This window comes from Podarcis cretensis (assembly GCF_951804945.1).
Source record: "Podarcis cretensis genome assembly, chromosome: 1".
NCBI lineage: Eukaryota > Metazoa > Chordata > Lepidosauria > Squamata > Lacertidae > Podarcis > Podarcis cretensis.
Window position 1 is genome coordinate 58984996 of NC_137170.1, and position 13887 is coordinate 58998882.

Consider the following 13887-nt stretch of genomic DNA (forward strand, 5'->3'; position numbering starts at 1 on the left):
GGATTCAGCAAGTAGAAGGGACTCAGACATACAGCCTAACACACCACAAACTTGCAACACTGCTATACAGGTAAGTACCGTACATTTTCATCACAACATTTCATTTATTTATTCATAAAAAATATTTATACACCACATACAGATCTTTATCACAGAAGGTTACAACAATATAAAAACATAAAACCAAAAATAAAAAGTTAAACAAGTTTAAAAGGCAAAAGGAAATAAATAAAAAAATATTGATAGACTGTGTGTGTGTACCAATCAGGAAGTCTGTGTTACTTCTTTTCTGGTTTTCTTTAATTTTTACGAGAATTAAAGCTAAGGCTGCAATTCCAGACACGTTTGTTCCCTATTCCGCCTCACCGACCACATTGGAGGTTGGGAAGAGATTCCTCTCGGCAGCAACTGAAGAGCTCTTGACTATGATTAGATATTTAGCTCTCTGCACATAGCGATTGCCCATTGATGAAAACATGTGTTGCAAGAGGGACCGATGTTATGCAAAGGGAGATAACGATCATTATACTTAATTGGTGTTCAGAGCAAAGAAAGAAAAGCTCCACTTAGCTGAGCAAGTAAGTCCAAATAGAAAAGGTGTGAATTTTACTACTTACCAATAGCCGTTGGGGAAGGAGCTCTGGCCAATCAGGAACGAGAAGGGGCGGGGCTTGGGGCTGCTTACCTCTCCTTGCTCTCGCATCCCGCGCCTCCTCAGCGCCGGGGACGAGGTGAGCGCGGAGTGCGCTGCGCGCCAAGCGGGACTCGCTCCGCAGAAGTCATTCGCCTCTTTCCCAAGAAGCTCGTCGCTGCCAAAAGTCATCCTCGCGGCCGTCTCGAAAAATGGCCGAGAGCCGGGACCCTGCTAGCGAGCAGCTGAAGCGCTGGCAAGAACTGCGGGGCTCGCAGGTACAGAAGAAAGCCCCCCCCCCTAAAAAACCCATTGGCACGTTCCACGCAGCGCGCGCGCGCTAAGTATTTGGTCTGCATTCAGTGGGCTAAGTAGCTGCATTAGGACGCAGTTAGGCGGGCGCGACCACCACCTGAGAGGCGGCGGGGGTGGAGTTGGATGGTGACGGTTGGTGAGGACCATAGGAGTGGCGCTTCCCTCGACTTAGAGTGGAGAGTTACAATCCACTGTCAATCTCGGGTGCTGTTAACGGGAAAGAAGGAACCAAGTGTCCAGTGCTCTTTGGGGTGGGCAGGCCCAAGTGCCCACGAGGGCCAGGTGAGCCCCTTGGTGAGACCTTCTAGCTATAGAAGGGAATAGGGCTTCGGTGTCCTTAATAGCTAGGCAGCAGAGGTGAGCATAGTCTTTTTGGAAGATAAGCTGCAAATAGGTTCTTTAAACGGGGGCCAAATGCAATTAAAAAATGTTCAAAGCCTGGGATTTCTGTTGGCATCAACTTTAGGCTGCAATCTTGGAAGCCCGATTGAAAAAGATGGAATGTGCTTCTGAGTAGATATGTTCAGTATTATCCCCCCCCCCACCCCTTAAATTTATCACCCACTTTTCCTCTCTCATAAGGGACGCAGGTGGCGCTGTGGGTTAAAGCCTCAGCGCCTAGGGCTTGCCGATCGAAAGGTCGGCGGTTCGAATCCCTGCGGCGGGGTGCGCTCCCGCTGCTCGGTCCCAGCGCCTGCCAACCTAGCAGTTCGAAAGCACCTCCGGGTGCAAGTAGATAAATAGGGACCGCTTACCAGCAGGAAGGTAAACGGCGTTTCCGTGTGCGGCTCTGGCTCGCCAGAGCAGCGATGTCACGCTGGCCACGTGACCCGGAAGTATCTCCGGACAGCGCTGGCCCCTGGCCTCTTAAGTGAGATGAGCGCACAACCCTAGAGTCTGTCAAGACTGGCCCGTACGGGCAGGGGTACCTTTACCTTTACCTTTCCTCTCTCATAAGTGCAAAGCAAGATATTTAGTTCCTGGCTGGTCCTGAGTTCCTGAGTGGTCAGCCATCCAGTCACTAACTTCACACAGACCTGCTTAACTTCAGCTAAGGGACTTCATGACCCTTTGGACCAAACCCTGGGGCCGTTTGATGCTCTAAGCTGGCTTACTGGTGCCAGGGGCGGACTTTGGTAATATGGTGACCTGAGCGAGGCCAAAATTTGGTGCTCCCCCCCCAAAAAAGTTCTAATTTTCACAATAATTACGTTGATACAATTGGTTCTAATGATTGAATACCACTTTCTGAGTTGCGCCTTGTGATGTGCTGTGCCAAGACCTGCTTAATCTTGTTTTTAAGTTGTATTCATTCAATTTGTTTTTATTATTGCTTGTTAGCCGCCCTGAGCCAGGCCTTGGTTGGGGAGGGTGGGGTATAAATAAAAATTATTATTATTATTGAAGTGCCTCGCCTCTGTGCCTTGTGCCATCAACCGCACCACCCTAAATCTGGCGCTGTTGCTGCACATCAGCACATGCAAATGTTAAATGTTGGGGTTGTGTGTTTCAGACTATTCTTGTTGCCTATTTTTAAGGTGATGTAACGAAGCCAAACGGCATTTAAAGATGGGCTTACCTTTGTGTGAGTGATGCTACCTGTGTTCTAAATTGAAATGTATGTTGCATATCCTTCTTAAAAAGGCACCTATTCTCTAGTGGTAGCCTTTGAAGAATTTCTTCCTTGTTTGTGGGAAGGCTCATATCTGACCTGTTGTCACACTATTTGAATTCTACTTCAGCAACTTATTTCATTTTGCAGGGGAAAGTCTCTCAGAAATGGACCTTGGAAATGGCTGTGCATACCCTTGTTGTTTACTGATACAGTTCCATACATTGGCATTGTAACTGAAAGATTAGCCAGTTTATTTGCTATAAGAGAGAAGCTTCAATGTATTATTCTTTAGTTTGTTGATAATCCTAACAAAATACATGAAAACAGACCACAAAATAATACCAAGTACATTAGCTATCAGATTCTAGTGCCCAAGTGAATCTTTATGCCTTGGTAAATGTAGCAAATTTTAATACAGTTTGAATGATTCTACTGAAATAATTTTAACCACTACGATAGCGGAAATACAGTAAAGAATGTGCTATATTTCTGTTTGCACTCACTTGTATAACAGCAGAACCTCTGTGATAGAGACGTTTCTATCATATACCTCCTAGACTTTAATGCAATCAAAGTGTAGGAAGTATATGATTAAAGCATAGTTATGCAGAAGTACTGATTTTATGCAAGTTAAGATTATCCCACTGCCTGAGGAGGGGGTGAAAATATTTAGTTTACTACTATGAACTAAGGAATATTTAATATGTCAGTTTACAGATTTAATAGAGCATAGAGTAATTTAATAGAGCATTTATTTAAGGAATTTATATCCAACCTTTCAAAAAGTTCCCATGATAGCTTACAAAATTTTCTAATTACAATACCAGAATTTTAAGATATGGATAATTCCATGACTTAATTATACTTGTTGACCAGAGGGGTGTATAAGCATATGAGAAAATGTGTCTTCCCAGAAGAATCCACTTCTCAGTTACACCTGTCAATTACAGAAGTCCATACCTTACTCTTTGAGAAACGTTGGCATATAGGACCAGGGCTTTTAAATTTTACTTGTAAAAGGGAGACAAAGGCAGGGATTCTTATTTTCTGAAAAGCTTTTGATCAGCGTGTGCTGGTTTATTGATTTTATCATTTTTAATTGAATATTCCCCACTTTTACTTCTCTAATAAAAATGGAATTTAAATCAGATAGTAGTTATTTTAAGACTACATGTGATAAGAGTTTTATAAAGACTGCATAATGCTGAAGTCTAAAAAGATTGAATCCACGTCTGCAGACTCTTAGTCACCATGAGTGAATGCAAATACATATTCCTTAAGCTATTTGGGGTATGAGGAGCAGCTTTATGTCAACCATCATCTACTGCTATTTGTATTTCACATCTGACTTACTGTATAATATGCTATGCAAGTATACATAGGTGTTCAAAATTAAGTTCCATCAAGTTCAGTGGGACTTACTTGCAGATAAGTTTGTGCAGGCTGCAATCCTACATACCTCTATCTGGGAGTTAGTCCTACTGAAGTGGAAGTTCTGAGTAGCCAACCAAAGATGTTCACTGTTAATTTTAAAATTCCAGAGATTTTGGAATATACATTTTGGAATATATTTACAGACTGAATATATGTTGTATTATTTCCAAAATTGGGGTGGTTGTATGAAGGCATGTGCATGTGCTTTTTACATCATTTTTTAAAATATATATAATTTTAAAAACAATTACCTTAAGTTTTTTTTAAAAAATCATCGAAATGAAACATGTACGTACAGTATTTTACAAGCAAATGTGTTTAAGTCTTGACATCCAAATCTTTTAAAACTGAATTCATGACTGTCAAAGGGATTGGATTAAAGCATACCCCAATTAAAGCAAATTAAAGCTTTGATTGAATTATGGGAGAAATGACTTTTGAAGTCAAGTATTTTCATTATGTCACTATTTTGTATTTTTGTGACAAATTGTGAATATTTGTTACCACTGACCTCCTAACATGAACACTTATTTTCTTCTAATGAAAGAGACTAGTGATTGTTTCTGGAAAGTCTGAGCACTTTTGTCAAGCTCTTAAGAGCTTTCTAGGCTCATCCAAAAGGCTTGCACTATCCCAAAGGCGTTTTGACTTTGCATTGAACAAATGACTTCATATCCCTTGGGCTCATTGAACTAGTTTCATGGCCCTTTTGTTTACTTGAAGACTACTAGCCAATTTTGATTGGTATCTTTGCATGTGTATGGAATGAACAAGCAGATTAAAATAATGTAGTGCAAAGGGTGTATGTTCCATAACAAAAATTTTGGAACATGCTCCTTAGTTGTAAAGCTGTGTTCTCTTTGTTGTAGTAAAGAAATAATATATGCATTCAAATGGAGAGCTTGATTTAAATTAGTTAGTTAAACTTTAAATTAGTTAGTTATCTTGTATTTAAATCACTAAATTGAATCACACTGATTTAAATTGGTCCACTCTGGTCTGAATACTTTTTTACAAGGTGACTGCAAACTCATATTGTGATGGAAAACCATTGAATTTTGTTGAGATTCATTGCAATGCAAATGAGAAAACAGACTACGGCTACACCATTGTTGAAGTGATAAAATCAGAGCCTGAAGTATGGAGATGGAGTGGTTCCTCTCTGTCACCATGTTCTTAAAAGCACCTGTGAAAGTACAGGTAACATAAATTGTTATGGATAGACAAAGGAATGGGTGGAGAGAGATGAAAGATGCAGTTCATTTGTGTGCCATCCTAAAGGCATTTTGCAATGCTCTGTACTGTATTGGACACAATTGCATCAGTTCATACAAACAGAGAGACAGGATATCATTTAACATTGTGTAAGCAGAATTCCCCTTTTCCTCTGCAACCCTCTACTGCAAAATCTGCTCTGAGGGTCCCCCAACCCTCTGGAGCAAATAATGGGGGGTTCGTGGGGGGCCACAGGGTGAGGAAAGGGAAATCCTGTTGCACCAGTGAAAATCTGGTCTGCTTTTAGATGAGACCACTGAATATAACCCATATTATTAACCTTCTGCAATAGTATTGTGGTTAAAGGATATAGCAGGGCGTGCTATAAGTGGAACCTGCCAGATCAGATCAGTGGCCCATGTAGTCCAGGATCCTGTTGCGTGGCGAGGCCCTGGACCTCTAGCTCCTCCAAAATAAATACACCAACACAAGTATATTGGGTTAATGGGATAAATAAGGCCATAACTTTATTGGTTACTGATGTGAGCGGTTTGGCTTGGGCAATTGGGTGAAGCAAGACTATATCTTGACTCCTGCTGGACTGCAGGAAGTCTCTTAAGGGTCAGCCACCGGAAGGGGGAGCCCTATGATGTACATCAGTTGAGCACCCCCAGGGTCACAGTTGGGGTCGTGGCATGGCCCTAGCCCACGCCCAAGCTTCGGACAGGAACCACACACCCGGATCCCTTTAACAGGATACCCTTAATGTGGAGAGGCAGGTGGAGGAACAACATCCTGTCCCATCATAAGGCTTAAAAAGGTAAAGGTAAAGGGACCCAGTCATGACCGACTCTGGGGGTTGCGGCGCTCATCTCGCTTTATTGGCCAAGGGAGCTGGCGTACAGCTCATGTGGCTAGCATGACTAAGCCATTTCTGGCGAACCAGAGCAGCGCACGGAAACGCCGTTTACCTTGCCGCCGAAGCGGTACCTATTTATCTACTTGCACTTTGATGTGCTTTTGAACTGCTAGGTTGGCAGGAGCAAGGACCGAGCAACGGGAGCTCACCCCGTCGCGGGGATTCAAACTGCCGACCTTCTGATCAGCAAGTCCTCGGCTCTGTGGTTTTACCCAAAGCGCCACCAATAAGGCTTACCCAATGCCTAACCTTACAAAGTTGTGACGATTGCTACTAGGTAGGCGAAAACCAAATGACTAGTGCCAATTATGCCAAGTGGAAAAAGTCTTACCCAGACCCGACAACCAGGCAACGACGTAAGTCATAGCAAGGCAGTAGTCAATCCACGCAAGAAAAAAGGGTGGGTGGGCTGGGAGATCCCACGAATGGAGGAAAAAAAGGAGGCTGCTTCCCTGGCCACGCCGCAATTTAAACAGGCATAGCCAAAGCCATTGGCTGGCTGGGGGCATGACACTGCCGGGGATACTGATGACGTAGGCGGCGTTCCTCCGCCCACTCCACGGTTGCTGCGAGGACCTGGATTCCCACCCGCAAAGCAGCCAGCTCACAATGCATCCTTTGCAATAAAAGAAACCTATCCATGAAATAAGTTAAAATATGGTAAAAAGAACCTCAAAATGCCAAACAGCTAAAGTTCGTGTTGCTATAACCATGCCTGGCTATCCACTGTTTCCTGAAACCATTAGCAAGTTTAAATTTGCGGAGCTCTTTGCTGGCCTTGCATATCTCAGACATTTTTATTAGATTATGTTGGAAAGTCTAAATAATTTTTTCAACTCCAGCACATGGAAAACATGTTTATATACATTTTGAGATGCATTTCATCCTTCTGAATACCTGTTTCCCCAAATAAATTGTGGGAAATTGATGCATTTCAAGAGGTGTGAAGATGCAAAGCATAGCTGTCATTTGACTCAGTGATAAGTATTTTAATTTTCAAAGTGTGTTTTGCAAGTCAAATGCCTCTCTACCAACTTTGCCACAGCTAATTTAGAACTCATGTATGAACTGATTACGAGTCTCTGTCCAACAAGCAATATTGCCTTTCTAAATCTTGTGACATGTTTAAGTGGTTTTCTTTTAAATATCCAACACCCAGGGGCTTAATATGGTTTATTACAAAACTCCTTTGAAATAACAGTGGTCATAATGATATGGGGATGATGAATTCACATAAACTGTCCTTTTAATCTCAGGCAAATAGTCTTCATTGCCAGGAACTCTTCAACAACCGCTTACAGTAACTTCCCTGTTTAGGGAAGCTTTTAATATTTGATAAATTATTGTATATTAATATTTTGCTGGAAGCCACCCTGCAACAGGGTGGGCTCCCGTTTGCTCGGTCCCAGCTTCTGCCAACCTAGCAGTTCAAAAGCATGCCCAAAAGTGCAAGTAGATAAATAGGTACCACTCCAGTGGGAAGGTAAACGACGTTTCCATGCACTGCTCTGCTGTCAGTGTTCCATTGCGCCAGAAGCGGCTTAGTCATGCTGGCCACATGACCTGGAAAAACTGTCTGTGGAGCAGACAAACGCCGGCTCCCTTGGCCTGTAAAGCGAGATGAGCGCCGCAACCCCAGAGTCGTCTGTGACTGGACTTAACTGTCAGGGGTCCTTTACCTTTTTTTATGTAAATCCCTTGCATACGATCACAGTGCCTGGAGACAGTCAGGTTGGGTATCCACAGCAGTGCCCAGAGGAGGAATCACTGCTGGGAACTGTGCAGAGAGAAGAAACACCACGGTGCCCCTGTAGCAGAAAAACTGGATCCCTTCATTTGCCCCATCTGCAATAAAACATGTCTCTCCCGTACTGTCAAAAAGTGAGTTACCAGATGGTGCAGAACAGGGACCAGGTCGTTTCTACTGTGTACCTAAGTAGCTGTTTGTGTCTCTTGGCTACTATAATCTGGATGATCTACAAATATTTTCATGACAGTAGAATAATAGTCCGGATTGTTAGCTTTCTTTAAATGAACAGAAACCCCAATTTCTGATTGCAGCTCATGTAGCAAATGTATTTGTGTGCATAAATATAAACTGCTCTCTGCCTGAAATTTAAGCCATGTTCTTGCAAATCTTTAATTTAAGATGTCTGTTACTTAAGTGCAAAAGGGTTATCTACGCTTAATCGTAAGTGGGTTGTCCATAGAACATTACTAATGTATTTTCCTTTTCAAAGTTTCCTGATCTGCTTCTGTCTACCATATATATGATGCACACTTCACTCCTGGGAAGAAATGTACAGTACAGTTCTATGCCATTCAAACAGGATTTCATTGAACATGATCCATATATCTCTTTGATTAAAGCAATATATGTGGGGGGGGTTTCAAAACATGTATGCTGTGAAAGAGATCAGAATGAGAAATCCACACTTCCCAATGATCCTCAGTGACTGATTGACTGACGGACTGACTGGCAATTTGAAACCAAGTCCAGCCCTCCAGGCACTTTTAAGGTATGCTGCATAAAACTGCACAGAAGCACAGAATGCTGCTTGCCTTGTTTTATGTGACCTCAGCATTAGCCCTGTTTTAAGTAAGAAATACATGATTTCACACACCTGGTTTTTATGGCATGACTGCACTTGTCACTCAAGACAGTTTGACCAAAATATGTTGCTCCATCATTCCGTTTGGGAATTGACTGACACTCCTGTCAGCCATAGCCTGTCCATAGTAACTGCTTTGACCAAGTTTCTGTGAAGATGGCACTGCCTGTCATTTTTTAGGGAATACATGTAAATTGTGCACAAAGCTAGCTGAGATACAAGATTTCGTGCCAATAGGAAATTTCCTTCCAATGCAAATGGAAGTGTCTAGACCCCGCAACCACCCCCTCGTTGAAGAATAAAAACACACAAGGACACAGATATTAGGTTAATGTTATTGGGCAAATTTTGGCCACAACTTTATTGATTACAGAAAGTGAGCGGTAATTGGCTTAGACATTGAATGGACCTGACTATATCTGACTCCTGCCCGCTGCACAGGCAGTCCAGTAAGGGTAAACCACCAGAAGGGGTAGCCCCATCGATGCAGACCAATTCAAGCTCCCCTGGGGGTTTCCAACAGGGTCATGTCATGTCATGGCCCTAGCCCTGCCCCGGGCTTTGGACAAGATCCACACCCCCGGATTCCTTTAATGGAACACTCTTAATCTTGGAGGGGCAGGTGATGGCCACACCTCCCCTCCCCCATCATAAGGTCGAACAATGCCTAACCGCCACAAGAGCCTAAAGGCTCGCCGCCAAATACCCTCACACCTGTAACCAATGCCTCACGCCCTCTGCAATATCGGCTAACCAGATATCATTCCCCCAATCGGAAAGGTGTATGCCATCATCACGAAATAGGGCCATCTTGCTGTAAACTATGGTGGGGTGCTCTCTTAACGTTCCTTTGTGATACAAAATAAAATATTCATTAAGAGTTTCTTCATGTTTTACAATCACCCCATACCAAGGACAGTGCGTGCTATTATGTTTGGCTGTCTTCCCCGACTGCCCCACCTCCATTCTCATCTTCAAATATCTAGCAATAAAACAAGAATTCTTTCTTTTCCTCTTTTTACTTTTGTAAATTAACGTGTGCAGTTATTATATAGAACAGAAGGTTTATTGGCAGAGAGACTTAAATCTGTTGAGTTTATTTGTTGTCTGTGATCAAGAATCTAGGTGTAGTCCTTAATGCATGATTAAAGCAGACATAGAAGATGCAATATCCTTTTAAATCATCTGTAAAGGAGCGAAGGCACCTTTTATCCTCTGAATGGGTGGTGCCAGGGTGATATAACTCCCCTGTGTAGTTATTCCAGAAGACTCATGTGCTCAAGCGGGTGGAGCTGTATGTGCTGTAGGAGACACTTAAAAATTAATGCAAGATTTCTTTTGCTAATTTAATCTGCAGAGGTTGATATTAGACATCTGAATTTCAGGATTGTGTTATGGCTTGTTATCTTCCTTGTGTCTGGCTTCCAGTTATGTTGACTCAAAAGCTCTGTTGGTCTCTCTGCTAGCTATGAATAACCTGCAACTATGAATGTTAATGTAGGCATAACCTGCAGTTTTCTACAGTGAAATTTGGCCTGCATCCATATTTCCATTGGTTAGTTTTAGCGCAGTAGATAGTTGTTTATTAAACAAATTGAATATTGGTTTGTATGTAGCTGAAGCTTGGTTGGCTGAGCTGTGCCCCTAAAGCAACTCACAGCAAATATTCAAAGCACCGAAATACAGAGCTTTGGAAATACAAGTATACAAAACATAGAACGTGTCAGTAAATTCAAAACTGACAAAAATCAATGATTTGGCAAACGGAAAAAATTCAGTGTCACCAAAAAAAACCTCACCAACCTAAGCTTAAGTACATAAATACAAAGCAAAATAAGAAATAACCAACAGCAAAGTTTCTGTTCTGTTCTGGCTGTACTCCAAGGAGACAGAAGGAGAGCGGTAGATAGCAAACAGCTAGCTCCCACATCATTCTTCCAAAAGGCAAATGTTGGTAGGGCAATGATGGTAAGCCTCTGGGAAGTACCAAATGTTGATGCAGGTATTGCTACACTTATGGTGCCTTAGAAGCCATAATTGGGCATTTTATTTGTTTTCAGTGTTCTTTAAAAAAAAGTGTTTATTGAACACATATTTACAATAAGGGCAAGCCCTGATAAATGGTTGCTGCCTGTATTAAACAACCCAACATATCTGAGTCTTATATTACACAAACAGAATTTGCTATGGAAATATTATAAAAAGATACATTTAGCCTTTAGTAATAGACCATGTGTAATATCCATGACGTAGGCTGGAAATTCACTTACTTTTCATGCCTCAGGCTTTAAATTATTAGCTTTTCATAATTTGCTGGAAAACCAAGCAGTCTATTCTGTTAAGCTTATTTTGAAAGCTTAAAGGTAAAGCATAAACACAATTAAGTACTTAATTACTATGCGCTTCAAAATCTGGTGACATTCAAGTTTGGAGGTGCAGCAGGATGTTACTTATTCAACTATTTCTGCCTCAACATTAATTTAATAATGAGAACTCTTTGAAATGGTTTTCTTTTTTTCACATTTCTATTGGTTCTATTGCTTTTTTAACATCTAGATTCTTATTACATGCAAACCTAACCTCTCCTAATAATTCCTATTATAAAATGATTGAGTTTAATGCTGGAAGTAATTTTCCCTGTAGTGTAAGAAAGCATATTACATCATAATATGTGTAGTGGAACGCTCTGCCTCATGAGACCAGGGCCCTGCAGGATCTGATTTCTTTCCGCAGGGCCTGTAAGACACAGTTGTTCCGCCTGGCCTTTGGCTTGGGGCCAATTTGATTCCCTCCCTCCCTCCCTCCCTCTCTCTCTCTCTCTCTCTTTTTTTTTTCCTTTTCCTTCTCCTCCTGCGATGAGGCTACATTTCAATATTTTAATGTTCCATTATTTTAATGTTGTATTTTATTTTTGTTTTTAAGTTTGTAATCATTCATCCTGTTTTTAATATTGCTTGTAAGCCGCTCTGAGCCCGGCCTTGGCTGGGGAGGGTGGGGTATAAATAAAAAATTATTATTATTATTATTATTATTATTATTATTAGTCTGTCAAATTAACCTATAAGCACATTCACTAAATGACAAAAAAAGTAAAAAGCCAAGTGTACTTTTCCTTGTTCTAGTCTTGATGTTTTTTCCCCTTTTGTAATTAGAAACCAGATAACGTGACCACAGGAGCTGGTATCCCAGTGGCAGACAGTTTAAATCTCTTGACCGTGGGTCCACGAGGCCCTCTTTTGGTTCAGGATGTGGTTTTCACAGATATGGTGGCAAACTTTGACCGAGAGAGGATTCCAGACAGAGTTGTACATGCTAAAGGAGCAGGTTAGTGTTAAAAGTTGCTTGTTGTTTTATAAAATGAAAAGATGGAGAATTAAATATTATGAACTGGTTTTGTGTACAGAGGGAACAAGAAAGCAAAGAAGTTCCCAGAATGTGTTTCACTCAGTTTTGTAGTTCTGGACTTACGTTGTTATACCAAGAACGTGACTCCTGCCGTGGGCCTCAGACAAGCTCTGCACGGGCCTGATTCAGACACAATTCTCAGCCAAATAATGGCCCAGCACCCAGCAGAGTAGCAAAAGCAGGAGTAGTGAAACAACCATATTCTCCCATCTCTCTTTGGTGTACCAGCACATTGCATGTTCACCTTTAAACTATAGTTAAGCTGAACTATGATTTAAAGTGGTGAGCAAACCAAGGCATTGTGTGAGAGAGTGAAAAAGAAGAGTTGCTTCTGCAAGCATCTATACATAAAGTGTCCTTTTCCTTCATCTGAGGGAGAAAATAGGCCAAAACATTAGCAACGATACACCCAAGAAAAGCAGAGATCTTCCCCCAACTGTCTTGGTCTGTGTATCAATGCTTGGCAACTGATAGTTGTTCGAACTTTGCCTGCATTCTGATTGATCTCTACAGTTATCTCCTGAATAGTTTCCCCTCATTAAAAATTAGTTCTCTGTTAATTATGAATCCAACAAAATTTTGGCCAGTTGTTGTACTTTGTCCTTTATTTGCAGCCTGGAATCAGATAATTTTACTGAAGTACATGGTGTTTAGACTGCTTGTTTTTGCTTATCTTCAGTTTTTAATAAAAAGCAACAATTTTAAACATTTTAGGAGCTTTTGGCTATTTTGAAGTGACTCATGACATCACCATGTATTGCAAAGCAAAGGTATTTGAGCATATTGGCAAAAGAACTCCAATCGCTATGCGATTCTCTACTGTTGGTAAGTCTTTAAAAAACACCTCTTTGTGTGTCCATTTTATTTGTGTCATGTGTACACATGCATTCATTAAATGGGTACTTAGAGGAGCTAATTTTGTTAGACTTTCTTTGTGCATTATTTAGGAGCTATTGGCTATTTTATAGTGACTCATTGCCAGCTCTCAGCAAACCACACTAGGAAATGATTGTGCAATGAACTCTTCCCATTCCGTTCTTCTTAAAAACTATAAATGGCAACATATAGGTGCAATCATCAGCATAATCCTTTCAATTGGTGCTTTATGAATGAATGAATGAAACTTTATTTGTGTCACCCATTGGCCATAGCAACACAAGAACATTGCAATATACACAAAACAAACAAAAAAAAAGTTGATTATATAAAACACAGTTTAGGGTTCTGAGTCAGCGGTCAAATAGTGGATTCTGATTGCCCCAGCTAAAAACCTTGCAACCTTTGTTGTCATCTGCTCCTCTTGATTTGCTGCCAGGATCAAGATCATGCCTGGTGCTTTATAACACTCATTAGGTGAAGGCTAGGAGGGCAGTTTACACATGTGATGGACTGGTATGTGCAGTTCATGCTTTTCATAGCTGCGTTCTCGAAGCAGCTATGTGAGCCCTTTTCATGACTGGCTTTGAACTTAAATGTTTCGTACTAAATTCCCAGTATTAGAATGGATGCCAGTCTCCAGGGTTGAAGGAAAACTGTGTGCAGTTCTCCGTGTGTTCACATTTATAAACCTTCCTTTTCTAGCTGGAGAATCAGGGTCAGCCGATACAGTCCGTGACCCTCGAGGCTTTGCAATGAAATTCTATACAGAAGATGGTAACTGGGACCTTGTGGGGAACAACACCCCCATCTTCTTTGTCAGAGATGCAATGCTGGTAGGTCAACTCATGACATGTTTATTTGG

At 41.4% G+C, this 13887-nt stretch overlaps 1 protein-coding gene across 3 annotated transcripts in view; it reads left to right on the top strand.

Annotated features, from left to right (window-relative positions):
• Window positions 1-710: 710 nt before the first annotated feature.
• LOC307202166 (catalase-like) overlaps window positions 711-13887 on the top strand; it is a 161587-nt gene continuing 148410 nt past the window's right edge. For 2 of the 3 annotated variants that reach the window (XM_079951906.1, XM_079951907.1), the window contains exons 1-4: window positions 711-909; window positions 11894-12065; window positions 12861-12971; window positions 13728-13858. In XM_079951906.1, coding sequence (XP_079808032.1) covers window positions 844-909; window positions 11894-12065; window positions 12861-12971; window positions 13728-13858 — 480 coding nt within the window. In that variant the 5' untranslated portion in view covers window positions 711-843. Of the gene's footprint in view, window positions 910-5120; window positions 5196-11893; window positions 12066-12860; window positions 12972-13727; window positions 13859-13887 lie in introns of those variants that run through there. The other variant, XM_079951908.1, reaches the window with a different exon arrangement.